Below are 18452 nucleotides of genomic sequence, written 5' to 3' on the forward strand. Positions count from 1 at the left end.
AAATTTATTTATTTTTATCATTTAAAAAAAAACATTATATTGTTTAGCAGTTTCAAATTGTTTTTTTTTTTTTAAATTATAAATTCTTCTAAATTGTTTTCAAATTTCACAATGAATGTTTGTTTTGCTTTACGACATGCTTTTCAAATTAATTTTCGACTAAAAAATATTATATCTATGTGTTTTTTGGGTGGTTTTAGATGACTTTAATGTATTTATATCAAAACTAAAAATAAAAAATTAATTTCAAACATTTTCAATTGAAAAACATAAAAATCGCACCATGGATACTAAATACACATTTAAATGTATTAAAAATCTTAATGAAAAAGGTATTTTCAAAATTTTTAGTTAAGAATTTATATTTTTTTTATTCCTTAAACATTTCAAAAGCTTAAGATATTTTGTCAAGAAATTTAGTTTTATTTCATGAAAATTTTAAATTTTTTAATGAACGATTATTGACTGAATTGTTTTATTTCTAAACATTTTAGAAATTTATTCTTGAAAAATATTAATTTTTATTTGTTATTTTTTAAAATATTTATATTTTTGAAGAAAAGATAGTTGTTTTCATTGCTGAAGCATTTTCCAATGTTAATTAGTATTCATGTTATAATTAAATGCAATTTAGTCCTACTGGAGTAAATTAACTAAATATTTTAAACACAAGATAAATTTCGTCTTATTTTTTTTTCACAAGAGCTTTTTTATTATTATCGATATAAAAAAATGAGCGACTTTAAGGATTTGTTTAGTATCCTACTGGTCAGAAGGATTGTTTTATGTATATTTGGCTTATACTTTATAAATAAATATGTGTTATTTTATTTTTAGAAACACTACCTGTGTAATTGCTTACCGGTAAATCCTGTTAGGAAATGGGATGAACGCGCTAAAGCGTGAGCGTGGGGGGAGAGACAAGAGGTCATAAATACGAGGCACAACAAAGGCATGCCATTGGTCGATAGGCGAACGAAAGAGGCAAATGTGGCCCTCTTCCCGTACTCTTGGATTGGACCTTTGAGGAAAGATTTTCCTTTTCTTAACATTATTCCCAATTTCCTTTTCTGATACCTTCCCTCCTCGCTCCCATTTGCCTTTTCTTTTGTTTCCACATATACCCCCTCTGCTTTAATGTTTTGGCAAAAAGTGAAAGGTTACTATAAGAAACAAGGCAATGATATTTACATCATAGTTTATTATATGCTTCGGAATATATTGTAAATAATGACGAGCTTATAAGTGATTGTATTGAAATATTTTGTATGGAAATAATTAATTATAGGACGTTCAAATAAGCAAACACTATTTCTAGGTACTATAACAAAGTAGAAGCAAGCTCTTAATTTCAATTATGTGGACTATTAAAGTAGACTAGAGTTGGGTGTTGACGATTCCACCCAATCATACTTCACCATTATTAAATACAAACTTTAATAAATATAAACAATTAAAACACAAGCCACTAAATAACACGAAAAAGAGAGACTAAAATCAGAAAATTTTTTACCTATAACATTTTGATTTAAACTAGACTAAATTAGAAGAAGGTTTAAAATAAAATATAAATTATAAATTAAAGGGAAAAAACAAATTTTCATTTTGGGAGTTAAATTGAAAAGAATATAAAACATTAACAAAAGAAAAACAATCATAAAAATGACAACCAAAATAAATAAATAAAAACATACTATTAACTTAGATTGAATGATAAAATTAAAAATAATAAAATTTTTATAAAAGAATCAAGGAAAAAAAAATAAAAGATCAAAAGAATAAGGATCAAATTGAAATCACTAATATTGATAAAACAAATTAAAAGTGTAGAATTTTTTGACATGTTTTTTGACATGATAAAATTGTACATGTAAATCTAAAAATTTATACTCTCATCTAATTAAATAAATTATGAACCATTTTGTAAATAAATAATAAAACACCATTAACAATAACTGAAAATGTAATCAGAAAAAACTAAGAGACAAATATAAATCAAGATATTTAATATCGCAACACATGTTATTTACCTTATTTATTTATAAAAAATAAATAATTTTTATTTTTAAAACTAAATTTAATCTATATAAAATATTAAAAAATATAAATGAATCACACTAACCTCTTTTAAAAAAAAAAATTAGATATGCTCAATATAATTAAAAAATAATCACAATTTATAAAAAAAGTTAAATAAGTAAAAATAATAATAGAGAAGGGGTATTAATTAAAACATAAATTCAAAAACTATTTTAAGAAATACATATAAAAAGGTAGTAATTTGAAAAAAAATCAAAATTAAAATAAAAAAATGAGGCCAAGCGTTACTAGGCCTAGTACGCCAGGGTCGGTATGTGGGCTTGCAAGGTCATGCCCATGTGCGTGAGCGTTTAATTTTTTTTAAGTAAATAGGGTGGATGATATGTCTTCTGCCACAATTCTTTGCAAAAAAAAAAAAAATAGATGACATGTTATCTGAAAATCCCAGATTCTGTCCATTGTGGTGACTGAAAAAAAAAAGGTTCTTGTTTTTTTCATTCAAAACCCTATTTTCAACCTATTGTTTTATCCAAAACATTTACAAAAACACCATAGAAACCTTGTTAAATCAATTCATGACCTCTAAAAACACAAAAAATAACTCAAAATAAAAAAATCTTCTCAAACTTAGATATGTTTTTTAGGTGCTTTTAAAGTAAAAAAACACATAATCTTAACTTCCATCATCACGTGGAATTATTTAACATAAAAACCAATTATTTTGATAGCCAAAATCATTATCAACAACAATTTTCACTTTCTACATCTGAATCCAGCAAGTTCCTCTCTCTTTTATATATAAAAAAGACTGGAAAAAAAAATAAAGTTTGATATCAAAATTGATTTTTTTAACTAGAAGAATCAATTACCTAATAGCTAAAAAAAATAAAGGATTAAAATAAACTTCTAAAACAAATTTCAAAGCCGTCATATATGTTACTCACTTTTTTTTTTTATTTCAGTCTTTTATCTTTCAAATAACCCCCTGTTTCAAAAAAAAAAAAACACAAACTTTCATTTATTTGTAGAAGTAAAACAACTAACATGAAACCACCGAACAACGACATATGACTAGTTTGTTAGCACAGTTGATGATGAAATTTATAACTAGAATATATGGAATGAAGATTTACTATTGAGGGAGGGCTATCCCTAATATACAAATATTCCGATAAATATTTGGAATTGTATAATTATTTGCCTAATTTAGGATCTAAATTGAAGCCCTCTAAGAGCTTGGCTTTGCCGTGGTGTTAAAACTTATGGGTGTTTGACAGTATAGTAGTGATTATTTTTGAAAGTATTTTTTGTTTGGAAATGCATCAAAATAATATTTTTTTAAAATTATTTTTGAAATCAGCATATCAAAACGATTTGAATGCATAATTTTTTTTTAACTTAAAGTGATGTATGCCCAAGTCTTGGGATAATAAAGATATATGAGTCTATCGGTGGATAATTCTATGTTTACCTCTCATGTTTGATATGGTAAAGAAAGGACAAATCTTAAAAATTCCCAACCTATAAAATAAATTTAGATTAAGTTCCAATCTATTTTAAATTTTAATTAGGTTATCATGTGGCAATGGTTTTTCAATAAAAACTTTTAGTTGGTTTTATTTAATATAATTGTTATCAAGTCCTATGAAACTTGTATGATTTCATTTTCCCATTCAAAATCATCAAAATCCTTAAAATTCTCTCATTTCCATCAAATGGTAGATTAGACTATATAAGGAAAATTAAAGCTCTTACCTTTTTCTATAGTCTCTTGTGGAAAAAAAAAAACTCAATATTTCATGAGTTTTGCTTTTGAGAGAAACAAAGTTATATGAGTTTTAAATGGTTATTATGATATAGTAAAAGTGTGGTTGTGATTATTTTTAAAGTGTTTTTTGTGCTGAAATGCACTAAAATGATATATTTTTTTAAATTATTTTTAAAAATCACCGTATCAAAACAATATAAAATATATATAAAAAAATAAATTTTAACAAAAAATAATTAAATTTTGGTGGAATGCAATGACTCAAACACCCTTTAAAACTCACAAGAGAATCTAAATAAATTGATATGTTGAGGATATAATCAAGAAGAAAAACAAATAAGGTATTCAGTCTAGATCATTTCTCAAGGCTTGCCTCTAAAGAAAAAAAAGCCCTTAATTGTAATTTGCCAAAGAAAAAGAGGGATGGGGAGTGACTTGTAATTTAAATGTGTGTATAAAATGATTAGAGGTGAGTAAAATAACATAAAATATTTTTAAAAACAAACTTAACAAAACCAAAATTTGATTAGATTTTTATTAAAATAACTAGTTTGATTTTATTTTTTATCTTTTAAAAAAATTATTTTAATTTGATTTTAGATTTTCAAAACTAAGAAAATATTTAAGAGATCAAACTGAAAACATCAAGATTATTATAATCAAAATAAACCTTACAATCTATTTTTTTTATCTAAAAATAATCAAAACCAACAAAAGTAGCCTTTTTTTTCTTTATCTATTTAGACTTATTAAGGTTTAACCAAAAAAATAAAAATTGAATTTAATCAAACTAAATAGATTGGTTTTTATTTTCATTCGGTTGGGTTGGCTTTAAAATGTTGGAAAAAAATCGATTTAATTAGAAATATTTTTATGCAAATGATCCACTTAAACCGTGCTCCCTTACAGTAATAAAAAATAATAGCTAATAAAGGTAATTGAGTAATTAGCCATCTTTCGAGTTTTTGCCTTGTCTATTTCTATTAATGGGCAAAATATCGAGAGAGAGAGAGAGAGAGAGAGAGAGATGCTTTTCGATTTGGTTAACGTGGGAAGGTTGGAAGTAAGAAAGAGACGATTCTTTCTTCCATTCTCTGATTCTCTCCATTCTCCGATCTTATGTCCCTCTGAACCCACCAATAAGAAAAAGATGAAAAAATTAATTACAGACAAAACCCATAAAACAGCAAAGTCTTTTTTGTTCAGTTTAGAGAGAGAGAGAGAGAATTGGGTTTATTGCAAGAGCCAAAATAGACAGACATCATGTCAAATTTCTAATCGAACATCAAATAAGAAAAAAACAGAGAGAAATAAGGAAAGGGTCTTCTCTTCCCTTAAAAGAGAGTAAAAAACTATGCACAACTGTGCAAGCATATCCTGAGCCATAAAAACAAGTGGTGGCAAATGAAAAAGGAACACAAGGCAAGTTGCTAGAGAGAGAGAGAGAGAGAGAGAGATTAAGGTGGGTGTGGATGCTTTCTGCTAAAGCTAACTCAAACTGGCCCTCGTCTATGCTGTATTGGGCAGTCAGGGATTACCAAGATCTTGAAACATTTCTCCCTCCACTATACCTTTTTGCAACAAAACCACACTCTCCCTGAGGAGTCGTAGGTTGTTTCCTTTGAATGCTCAAACCCTTTCTTTGGCCTTCTCGCTCTTTATTACATGAGTATGCTTCATTATTTATTTGATTCACTAAAACCAAGATAAAACTTTCTTTTTGTTAATGAGATAAAACCTTCTTCTTTTCAGCTTCCTCTCTTCTTCAATCAGCCACCGCCAATAATATCTCAGCTGTGTAGCTGGTCTTCCTTCAGCCATCATTATTCTACTCTTGCTTTCATATATGGTGGAGGGTTGTAAAACATCTTGTAATCTGCTTCAAGTTCTATCTTAAGAAGAGGTTAAAAGAAATGTGGAACTTGAATGACTCGCCTGATCAAACAAGAGACGACGAATCCGAGGGATGCTCAAGTCAAAAAACATCAAAAGATGGCGAAGTTGACAAGGGGAAAAGGGTTGGATCCGTGTCGAATTCCAGCTCTTCTGCTGTGGTAATTGAGGATGGATCAGAAGAAGAGGATGATTGTGGTGAGAAAGGGGATAGAATAATCAAGAAGCATAGCTTAAGCTTCAGCAGCAGCACTAGCAGCAAGATTTTCGGGTTCTCGGTTCCTTATGATCAAGACTCCATGGACACGAGTGATCCACCTGTGACCCGCCAGTTCTTTCCCTTAGAGGGTCAAGAAATGGGGTCCACATCGAGCGTTGGAGGTGGTGATGGAGGTGGAGTTGGATTCCCTCGGGCTCACTGGGTTGGTGTCAAGTTTTGCCAATCGGATTCATCACTTGTTTCTCAAAAATCCATGGAAGTCTCACAGCCATTGAAGAAAAGTAGGCGAGGACCGCGGTCCAGGAGCTCTCAATACCGTGGTGTTACCTTCTACCGGAGGACTGGCCGATGGGAATCTCATATATGGTTGGCGTTTTTTGTTTTGTTTTTTCTTATTGCAATGGTTGTGGTGGTGGTGGTGGTTTTGAAAATAAAAAAAATATGATATAGCTTTTTGTATGATATTGATGCAGGGATTGTGGGAAGCAAGTGTATCTAGGTATGATTTAGTCTAGTTTGAATGTTGTTTGTTATTACTATTATTTAGGCTTGGAAAATCATGGCTTATTTGTCATCTATTGTTCAAACGTTTCTGATGCGGGTAAGATTGGTTTCTGCTTCTTGCATCTTTTGTATCTAAACAGGTGGATTTGACACTGCACATGCAGCTGCTCGGTGAGTTCTCATAGTCCCTTGTTTGCTAAGCGTGAAAGTTTTGCTCGTCTTCTTTTGGAAGGCAAAATGGCCACTAATTTTCATGTCCAATCCAGACTGGGAGATTGAAAGAGTCCTTTTCTTCTCTTTCTTTTGCAGTGCATATGACAGGGCAGCTATCAAGTTTCGGGGAATGGAGGCAGATATTAATTTTAGAATTGAAGACTACGAGGAAGACTTGAAACAGGTGGGGGGGTTAGAGATTTCATCTTATCTTCAATAGTGTGCTTGCAAACCTTATCTCGTACAGTTTTGTTTTTTATATGCTTTTCTTTCCTTTGTGTTGCAATTGAAATCAAAGAAAAAGAGAAACATATCATCATATATTTGGGTTTCACAAAGGGAAGATTCTTGTGTATGGTAACAGATGACCAACCTCACCAAGGAAGAGTTTGTTCATGTGCTTCGCCGGCAAAGCACAGGATTTCCTAGAGGAAGCTCCAAGTATAGAGGTGTAACCTTGCACAAGTGCGGGAGATGGGAAGCTCGAATGGGCCAGTTTTTAGGCAAAAAGTAACCATTTCTTTCTCTTCCTTGGACATTTCATACATCAACCCCAAATCTCATTTCCTTGCTTCAATCAATATTTGTCGTGATATATTTTTTATTTGAAGGTATGTTTATCTAGGCTTGTTTGATACTGAGATCGATGCTGCAAGGTATGTGCGCGTGTGCCCTCGCTATAGGTTTTGTTTTGTGTACGCCTTGATCGGGCGATATAGGGCCAACGGGAAATCAATCAATGTTATTTGGTGGTGTTTGGTGGAGTTTTAAATATTCTTGAACTCTTTTATAGGGCCTATGACAGAGCTGCAATGAAGTGCAATGGCAAAGAGGCAGTGACCAACTTTGATCCCAGCATTTATGAAAACGAGCCTGGTAAGCAGTTTAATTCGGAGGATATCAATCATTATTCAATTGATTCATATTTACTCAACTAATTAATTATGTATGAGTTGATTAGAATCATCAGGGAATGCTGCGGCTCACAACCTTGATTTGAGCTTGGGCAATCCAGCTTCAAAGCAAAGTAGTATAGAATTTGGTCAGGATAGGCACAACGCTGCCATGGAGCAACTTTCAACAGCAATACCACTTGAACCCAATTGGCAAAATCGGGGGTTCAGGCCTAAGGTACAACATTAAATTGACACCATTTAATTTGATTGTTGCCTTCCGCATCCTATGCTTCACTTGTGTTTTGTTTTTGGTCAGGTTTTACTGTTTATTTTGCTCATGGTTTCTCATGTCACTGTAAATACCAGCTTGACCTGTATAGGGGTGACAACTATGGAAATGGAAGAGATGGGTATCGGGAGACTGAAACGACTCAGCTTCTTGGCAAAATCCACATTCAATCTCTAGCATCACTCAAGTCTAGTGAAATGCCAACATATGTGCAGCTCAGGAGATCGCATGGAGATGGTCAGATGCTTCGTGTTCTTCCCCCGCAGTTCAATCCACCAAATTATCAAGTGAGCTTCCATTTAGTTAAAGCTCATGTGATCAGTTCTGAAGCAAACAAAAAGTTAAAAGGTCTTTCTAGCTAATAAGTAGTCGTGTTTCAATTTCTCCAGGTCCAGTATCCAAGCAGCAGTAGTGGAGGCCGAATCGGAAGTGATCTTTCCCTCTCTTCCACCGAGCTTCATCATCGTCATCATTATCAGCAATGGCAAGCAGGACCTCCCCAGTTTGCAAATGCTGCAGCATCATCAGGATTCTAACAGCAGATTAGGACCCCACAAAACTGGCTGCAGAAAAATGGGTTCTACTGTCTCACGAGACCCTCTCAACCCGTCTATAAAGTAGCCGTTCATCTTCCTTGCGAATGCAATCTTTCAATCCTTACCATGCTTGCTCGCTGTGAGATGCAAAGAGCAGGTTTTTAACTATGAGGCATATTATCTTTCTTTTCACTGTCCAACCATTCCCAAGAGAGCCACCCCCGACAAACAAGAAATTGTTGGCCAAGAAAGAACCAAGAGATAACAAAGGTTGGTCATCAGGTTGAACTAACGAAGGGACGAAATCTTCAGCTAGATATAAATTTATTTCTGGGTTCTGACTAAAACTGTTGGCTTTGCTTTTCTTCATTTTTAATAATAATACTGTTTTGTTGCTCTTGCTTTGCCGCCCTATGTGCCATATGGCATTTCATCGCTGCTTTTCCTTCGGGGCTACACATCAATACATATGTGTGGTCTCCTGACCTCATCTTGGTCGCCTGATGCTATTTAATTTGAGTCCCAAAGAAGTATACATGGACTAGTGGGCATTTTTTGGTGTCTCTTTTTAGCTCTTTACCGTTCTCCTGGTCTGAAAAAACTGTTTCAAGACTAATTCTCTAGTTCCCAAATTGAGTAATGCCTTACAGAGAACAAGCACGATACAAGATATAGCCAAAAAAGTGAAACTGTAAGCTTCAGTTTCACCATCAAAAGAAGAGAGAGTAGAGAAGTAATTCGGGTATGAAAAATGGAAATTGTTTTTGTGCCTTGGAAATGCCACAGGATGGTGATGAATAGTCACAATCTTTCATGTCCTTGGAATCAGTTCTCTTGGCCAAAAGCAGTCAGACATGGCTATTATGACGAGAGGGACCTGTCAATATTAACCCCAATCAAAGGACAGAAAAGGGTTGAGATTATTTGCAGCATGTAGAGAGGGAGAGAGGGAGAGAGAAACCCAAAAAAAAAAAAAATAGTTTCTTACACAAGGGCACAAAACTGTTCTTTCTTCTTGTTAAAAAGAGAAGCTAGTGCAAGGTAAACGCAAGGTAAAGCCACAATTATTATAAAAAAGAGGGGGATTTATGGTTTTTTTTAGTCTCAAAGTGAAGAGTAGAAAATTCGACGTGCTAAATTAACGTGTAATAATAAAAATAATAATAAAAAAAAGGGCTGAGAGGACGTACTGTTAAAGTTGTGTGGCCTGACTGATGCCGAGAGGAGAAGGGCCAATGACTGCGACGGAGACTCGACTGTAGGGTGTTGGGTTGCTGCTGTTTTTCACACATAAATTAGAGATAATTGTACCGTTAAGTGTTAGATCGCTTTCATCATTCACGGAGCAAAACTGGCCCTTGGTTTCCCTTTCTGGACACCGACGCCCTTGCCTGTTTGCTACTCTCTCTCTCTCCCGACACCGACCACTCCTTGCCTTTTATGGCATTGCTTTCAGTTTCGAAATTGTAGCATCTGATTATATTTATATTTACTTGTTCGAACCTTTTCTTCTAACCTTTCTACAGTAAGCATTTAATTAAGTTTAGAAAGCGAGTCCCCACTTCCTGAGGATGGCATGAGTATCACGCTCCCGTTGTTTCTTTCCTTTTCTTCTCCTTTCTCCCTCTTTTTTCTTCTAATATGAAAGGTAAAAATAAGATAAATTAAAAAGATTAAAAACAAAACATTGTATAGCATGTCAGAAAGATAATCTGGGGATTAAGGGGTGAGCTGTATCATGTTATGCCCCTTAATATCATGCTCTAAATTATAAAATTAGAATAATTTGATAAAAAAATTAAAAAAAATTTACAAAGTCAATTTATTTTATAAAAAATCAAAGTCGAACAATGAAGTCACTAAAGAAAATAAGACAAAAAAAAAATAATGCATGGAAAAATCACAAAAACCAATCCAAAAAAAAAAAAATAATGAAGGATAAAATCAGAAAAAGAATCACACAAAAAAATTCAATTATATATATATATTAAAGAACTCTAAAAAGCGTGGGGAAAACACTGTAGCTTCCCCACGCCTTTTAATTATACTTATATATAAATAATAATAATAATAATAATAATATTATTATATTATAATATAATTATTTTTTGTTTTCATTTTTTTTCTGTTTTATTTTTGGTTTTTTATGCCTTTATGGGTTTTTTTTGGCTTTTTTCTTAGTTTTTTTTCTTTTAATTTTTTTTTGTTTGATTTAGTTTGTTAATTGATTCTAAGTTTGACGGGTTAACCTGGTTTGACGGGTTAACTAGACATTTTATTGTTTTTGCTTTTTTTTCTTTTTAATTAATTTTTTTTATTTAGTTTAGTTTGTTAATGTTAAATTTCTTTCTATTTAATTATTTGACTTTCATGACACGTATTCCAAAACTTGACAGGTTAACCCATCAATTGTTTTTTTTTCTATTTAGTTATTAAACTTTCATAATGCGAATCTAAGGTTTGACGAGTTATCCTGGTTTGAAAGGTTAACCCAGTTAATTCAGATTTTTTTTCTTTTTATTCATTAGTTCTTTTTTTCATGTTGTTTTTTTTTTTTTTAATTAATTTATTTAATTATCATACTTTTATGACATGATCTTGCAACCAGACTCATATTCAAGGCTCTTGAGTCTGGTGTTACAATCAGACTCACTTAAACTTGAGTCATGTAAGTTTAATATTATTATAAATATTACTCTTGGGTCAAGCGTTGTAGTTAGACCAAAGGCTCTTAGGTATATCTTTGCAGAAAGACACAACACTCTTAGATCTTATTATTTTTTTGATATTTTTTATGCAAGAAAAAAAAAAACTCGTGGCGTATGCCTTTGTTTTGTTTTTTTATTTTTCCTTTTCCTTTTTAAGCCTTTTACTGTGGACTGCACAATGTCTTCCACAGTGAAAAAGCTGATGCTTTATTTTTATTTTTTTTTTAATCTTTTTATCTTCTTTTTTTGTTTTGTAATTATTCTTTTAATTTAGTTTTTTAATATTAAATTTTTTGTGTTTAATTATTAGACTTTCATGACACGGATCTCAGGTTTGACGGGTTAACCTAGTTGATTCAGATTGTTTTTCTTTTTTCTCATTAGTTTTGTTCTTTCGATTTCATTTTTTAATATTGTATGTAGTCCACGGTGAAAAGGCTGATGTCTTTAATTATTATTTTTTCCTTTTTTTATTTTTATGCCTTTACTGTGGACAGTGAAAATGTTGATGCCTTCATTTTTTTTTAATTAAATTTTTTTTTATTTAGTTTGTTGATATTAAATTTTTTTTATTTAGTTATCAGACTTTCATGACACGAATCTCAAGTTTGACCCCAGTTAATTCAGAATTTTTTTTCATGTTGGTTTTTTTTTTGTTTTTTTTTTAATTAATCTATTTAAGTATTACACTTTTATGACACAACTTTGCAGCTAGACTCATATCCAAGACTATTGGGTTTGGTATCACAGCCAGACCCACTTAAACTTGGGTCTTTCAAGTTTAATGTTATTATAAATATTACGTTTGGGTTAGGCGTTGCAGTCAAATCTAAGACTCTTAAATATAACTTTGTAAAAAAACCTAATGCATTTAGATTTTAGTTTTTTTTAATATTTTTTATGCAAAAAAATTGATATGTAACTAGTATATATATATAATTGGAGCTTCCACCATTCCTTTCTCACGTGAATAAGGGTAAACCTCGTTATCTTAAATTAGGTAGTTATGAGGGTTCAAACCAATGATGGAAGATTTGATAAGCATTGGGAATGCGAGAGAAAGACTTTATCCTAAAATAATATCTGATACTTAAAAAAGAAAAAAAAAAAAAAGAGCCAAAGCAAGAGGCAGAGCTTCTATAGATTATATTGACCTAGTTTTTGCTGATGATATTTTCTATATTTATTGATTTGATAGATAATCATGTGATGTATTGTTGATTAATTAACTTACAAGTTGTCAATCTTCTAATTAATTTTGCTACTTGTTAATTGTTCTTTCTTTCTGTCATAACCCAATTCTGGGTTATTCCTAAAAAATCAATTGTTTTTTCAAAATTAAAAAAATAAAAATAAAATAAAGGCTAGCAACATGAAGAAAGCAAATCAGGGAATCAAGCTGCAATTTTGAAGGAAATTCAAGGCCTAATTGTACCTTATTATGCACAAAAATGAAGAAAAAAAAAAAGCAAATTCAAGGTCAAATTAAATGATTATTGAACGAATTTGCATAAAAATTAAGTCCAATGACATAATTAAATTTTTAATAGGCCATTTTGATTTAATCATGGGTCCAAATTAAATTTTAATTATGTTTAAGAATTAATTTGGGTCCAATTGAAGGATTTAATTAAGTGCAAGGACTTAATTATACTTTAAATGGGTCAAATTAATTTTATTTGGGGCTTAACTGGTGAAAAATTAAGTTTGGGAGCTTAATTTGGGTTTAATTGAGAAGATTGGAATTTTAAGAGACCAAATTTAATTTTTACCAAGATAATTGATTGAAATTAAGGGCTTAATTGCATTAAATAAAAAAGGTTTATGGTCAATTAGGGTTCAATTGAAAGCAATTGAAAGAGAAATGACTGAAATGAACTTTGGCCAAAAACAGATTTCATCACTGTTCATTATATATTTTTTTTCCTCTGAAAAAGCTGGTCTAGTTGACTACTTTATAGCTGCATTTAATGTACCTAATATCCACCAAATTTGACAAATCTTATACTAAAATGATCATCTGCACTTTTTCTGCAACACCACGTGATCAGTTCAGGCTAAATGACAATATATTAGCATTGGTGACAGCCTAAAAAGGCCTACTCAGTCAACTTTTATTTGCAGATTTGCAACTCATGATACCTACTTTGAGCCAATGGTTTGGATCCTTCCCAACTGAATCAGGGGCTGAAAATTTTTTCCAATATAGACAAGATTGCCCTCTTCCACCGCCTATGAATAGAGGTGGATTTCATAGCCTGAGGGAGGAGAAAATCGGGTCCAAAATAAGCCAAAAAATAAGCTTTTTCCCGGTTTCTGCAACTTTCTCAATGTTTTTCTCTCTCTCCCCGCCTCTTCCATAACTGCCTTCTTCGGCGAGAATACCAACACACCCGGCCTACACACCACCAAAAATACCAGCTCCACCATAGAAAGCCGGCACAACCACCAAGCAGTCATTGCGACTCCCTTTCTCTCTCCTATAGACCTGTTTCATCCTTCTTCTCTGCTACTGCAACCTCAACAGTAGTAGCAGAGGCAACAACCACCTCTTCTAGGGGCTTTAATCCTTAGAAACAACAGCAGAGGTGGTGACTCTCTCGTCATAGTGACGACTTGAACAACTCCAATCGTTAGCAACTCTAGCACCGACCACGGTAGCTCCTGTAATGTGAGCAGCAGCCACTCTTTGGAGCGCCACCAACTCGTCCACCGTCCTCAGCCGACGCCCCTTGAGCCACCGGCCAAACCACCTCATCACATCAGCCACGACCCCTTCAGCTAGGTGAGCCTCCATTTCCTTCTTCTTTTTCTTCCTTTCCTACTGTTCACTACATGAACAGTAGGCGTGAAATATAATTCACGTCCTACTGTTCATGCAACACATGAATTATATATATATGTGTGTGTGTGTGCGCGCGCGCGCGCGCGCGCGTGTGGGCGTGTGTGTTATAATATTTTTTTAAAAAATAAAAAAAACCCCAAATCATTTTTTTTTAAATGTGATTTTCTCGCATATTTTTCTACCAATTTTGCATAATATTGGGTTGTCTATTTACACTGTAAAATACATATCCGGTATTAAAATATCTAGTTGTCTCCCAAATATTTCATAAAAAATAAAAAAAATTCAAAACATTTTCAAAAGAAGAATATTTGGTTGCATACGGCCAAATCCTGAAATTTTTCTAAGCACATTTTTCATATAAAAAAAATTGCATCTTTTTCATGTTTAAAAAATAAAAAATGAATATCATAACCAGTTTATGATTATCCATTAGGATTTGACCAACATGTTAAAAATCTTTTTTCAAATTATTTTTTAGGATCCAGAGGTAGACTTTAATATTTGTGGGTTGTAAAATTACACGATGAAATACACCCTCAAGTATTAAAGATACAAGGTGTAAATAAATGCGATGCTAAAATTCAGACTTTAGAATGGTTAGGATTTAACCAGATAAGGTAGAGACTTTCTCATGAAGAGAGATCTGTCTTGAGCCTTAGAAAAGACCAATAGAAACCCGACTCAGAAAAAAAAAATCAAACAACAATGCAACTTACCTTAGGTAGGGTGCACTGTAGGTGATGCGTCTTCTCCTTGCATAACCAGTCCCTTACTCAGACTCTCGCAGACCATAGGTTCCTAGTGACCATAATACTAGGTGGCAACTCCTTAATCTTAATCATAATTTTATGATTAAATTCAAAAAAACATTCCCAACATACCACACCTCACACAGGAGGCATGATAGTAGCCTTCGCCGTCGCGTTGCTCATACCCCGCAACACTTTCAATAAGAAGAAACTACAACTAGGAATTGAATCTTTACTGGAGATATGTTACATTATAAAACTAGATGGAATATGGGGTTTGAAGATGTTAAACTTTAAGAAAGGTATATTTATCTCAAATAGCACCACATGAGAACAATAATAGGTAAAAAAGAACAAGAGTTTAAAGCAAAAAAGATAAATTAAGTATAAAAGTAAATAAGTACTCATAAAATAAAGCAAATAAAAGTTGTAAATAAAGGTGATATTGAAAAAAGGAAAAAAAAACTATATATTGAATAAATTATAGAAAAAATGCATATGTGGGGTTGAACATTGTTTCTAGCTATTGGATTGCCTACTCCTCTAAAGATGAAATAACTCATCTCATAAACCTTATATTCTCAAGCTATATACTCCTCTAGAGATGAAATAACTCATCTCATAAACCTTATATTCTCAAGACCCTTATGGACTGACCTATCTTAAAGGATAACTACTTTAATTCTCAATTCAACCATCCTATTTATAATCTCTCTAAACCTCAAGTTCCATCATCTTTAATATTATTAAATAGCTAAATAACCCTATTACTAATTATTCTTATCACTTGGCGGTGATGATCCATTTTTGGATATTGTCAAGATTTGAAAATCATGTTAGTAGTATAAAATATATTCTCACACATTTCCTCACGTGTTTACAGTCAATAAATGTCATTACTCTTATGTTTCACATAATTTTTTAGCTTTTTACTATAATAAACTCACTTTACACCTTTTACCACTCAATCTAGAAAACTCCAATTCTTTAAGGGGCTAATTCACAACAAATCAGAAAAAAGTATTAAGTTAAAGGTGCAATCCAAAATAATATAAAGACTCAAGAAGCAATAAAAAATAAAAAACTATCAATATGAAACCAAAAATACAAAATCATGAATAACAAAGAGAATTCATGCAAAATGAGAATGATATTAAGGTGCACAAGAACAATTATGAAATTATAAAAAAACTAATTAAATAATACTCAAATAACTCAAGCTAAGTAAAGATAATTTTTTTTTTTTTTTACTTTAGCTAAAACTAACAAAGAAAGAAAAATAGTAATGGAAAACTACCAATTATAAAATATTTTTATTTTATTTTTAGAGATATCTCATAAATAATGTCTAAATAATCCCAAAATCAAGATATGACACTAAGATACCCTAAAAATAAAGAATTTTCAGATTTGAGTTGTTGAATCCAAGATTTGATAAAAATTATAATTTACAGCTACACCCTAATTGTTCCTTTTGTGATTTTTTTCTTTTTTATCTTTGATCTTTTTTTTTTGTTTGTAATTGGGAACAACCATATCACAAATAATCTTTCAAAAAAAAAAAACGTTTTTTACAACTAGGTTTTAGATGATGACAATGATAAAATAACACGAAAACCAAAAGATAAAGGTTTATAACTTGATTTTAGAGTTTTACTTTGATACCAATTGATATAAGCCTTCTGAAAATAAAGATCCAAAAACTACAATTAAATCAACCTTTCCCAAAAACTATCAATTCGTGATTTTTTGGTTTATAAGACAATATAATGATAACTTGTACCAATACATCAAGACTATAGAAATTGAACCCCCGCCCAATATCCATGCAGAGGAAAGAATGAATAGTATAGAAGACATCATAAAGCTTAGTTAACACTTTAATAAGTTAGATTAGTTCATTGAATAACCAAAACAAGAGATTTCCTCTCTCACACACATAATATATGTGGCAATAGTGTATTAATCAATCTAAAAAAATATTGTCTTACAAATTAATATTTATACTTGAAATAAAATAAACCCTAGTTGACCTAATGAGTTAACATCAACCCAAATTAAAATAAGCCCTAAAGTATCTGGCCCTTTGTAATCCAATACAATTAAGGAGAACTCTTGGAATTAATTCTTATTTATTCTCCTATCTTTCCATATATAATAAGAATCTCTCTCGTAGTTTGAAATATATAAAACACATGGAAATACATATTATCATAGTTGTCACTCCTTTTATATATAGCCCATTATGCTAAAATTAATTAAGCCCATGAAGTATATGGATTAGACCCCTACCCCTCTTGTACATAGATTAGGTTAACTAAGGTCTAATCATCACTGTTAAAGTTATAGTCTTTTTAAAATTCATCTTCACCTAAATACTCTAAATAAGCCCATTGAATGCATTTTTGAGCTTTTTTGCCCTTAATCTTTTAATTGGCTCATCTGAGACTTCTGTTGGATCTTTCGGTGTAGTTTGGATCATATCAAGTTTAAAGTCGATGAACTTGAAATTTTGTTTATATGAAAAAACTCAAATAAAGGTTTATGACATTGTATGTCTTTATATGGATGATATGATAATTTTAGACAACAATGATTATATGATCAAGTGTATTAAAAAAATACTAACCAATAAGTTTGATATGAAATACTTGAGTGTTGCAGATGTCATACTACGAATAACAATTTCTAGGACATTTGATGGATTGATATTGTCTCAATCCTATTATCTTAAGAAAGTTCTTAATAGATTTTCTAAAAGTGACAATAGCACTGTTAAAATATCAATTGTATAAATATAAATATGTCTAAGAATAGAGGTAAAAGAATAAACCAATTGGAATATTCTTGAATAATTGAAAGCCAAGTGTACGTATGAACTGTATAAGGTCTGCTACTATATACTCGGTTTTCAAACTAAATGATTTATAAGTAATCCAAGTATGAATCGTTATAAGGCAATACAAAAGATACTCAAATATTTAAGGTACACCTTGAACTATAAGCTATAATATATTAGTTACCAAGTAGAACTAGAAAGGTATATTGATGTTAATTTAATGCCCAACATTAAATGAATATGTCTTAATACTTGGTGGAGTAATTTTGTCATGAAAATCCTCCAAACAAAGGTGTATCACAAGATCATGATGAAATAAAAGTTTATTTCTCTTGATAAAGTTAGAGAGAAAGCTAAATGGCTTTGAAATTTCTTAGATGATATTTTTTGTTGGCAAAAACTAGTGCCATTTATTTGTGACCATTATGACAATCAGTTAGAAATTAGTAGGGCATAAATTACTGTGTATAATAGTAAGTCTAGAAATATATAGCATAGATATAATATTGTTAAACATTTGCTCTTGAATGAAATTATTTTCATTAACTATGTAAAGTCAAAGAAAAATAGTGCGGATCCGCTAACCGAATGTTTATCGAGAGAGCTTGTGTATAATTCATAAAGATAAATTATTTAAAGCCTTTAAAGATAAAAGAGTGTAATGATGATAACCATACCTTATTGATTGAAGATCCTAAGATCTAGATTTAAATGAAAAGCTAAGTTATATAACAGTCTCATAACACTTAAAAAAAATTTATATTATTTCCTATTTATTCCCATAATGAAATAAGTATTAGATGCAACATGATGAAGGGTGAGTTGTGCTTTTAATGATTTTTATATTTAGTTATATCCTGTGTATTATAATAGAATACTTTTAATCAAAGATCACATATGAGTAAGAAATGTGACCATTTCTTTGAGAATTTTGATAAAAGTTGGATTC

The 18452-nt window shown here is 31.2% G+C and overlaps 1 protein-coding gene across 5 annotated transcripts; it reads left to right on the plus strand.

Annotated features, from left to right (window-relative positions):
- The first annotated feature begins 5045 nt into the window (after positions 1-5045).
- Positions 5046-8759, plus strand: LOC118045831 (floral homeotic protein APETALA 2). Of its 5 annotated transcripts, none has more exons than XM_035054553.2 (11): positions 5080-5477; positions 5561-6287; positions 6395-6420; positions 6566-6596; positions 6735-6822; positions 7003-7148; positions 7250-7294; positions 7432-7514; positions 7600-7769; positions 7901-8110; positions 8213-8759. In XM_035054553.2, the coding sequence occupies exons 2-11, from the start codon at positions 5722-5724 to the stop codon at positions 8357-8359; spliced, it is 1512 nt and encodes a 503-aa protein (XP_034910444.1). In that variant the 5' UTR covers positions 5080-5477; positions 5561-5721; the 3' UTR covers positions 8360-8759. The 5 variants fall into 5 exon arrangements, 4 of the variants coding, with proteins under 4 accessions (XP_034910447.1, XP_034910444.1, XP_034910445.1 ...); XM_035054554.2 differs by having other exon boundaries at positions 5080-5419; XR_004687051.2 differs by having other exon boundaries at positions 5046-6287; positions 7851-8110; positions 8213-8352.
- Positions 8760-18452: the final 9693 nt, after the last annotated feature.

Source organism: Populus alba, chromosome 5 (assembly GCF_005239225.2).
Source record: "Populus alba chromosome 5, ASM523922v2, whole genome shotgun sequence".
Taxonomy (NCBI): domain Eukaryota; kingdom Viridiplantae; phylum Streptophyta; class Magnoliopsida; order Malpighiales; family Salicaceae; genus Populus; species Populus alba.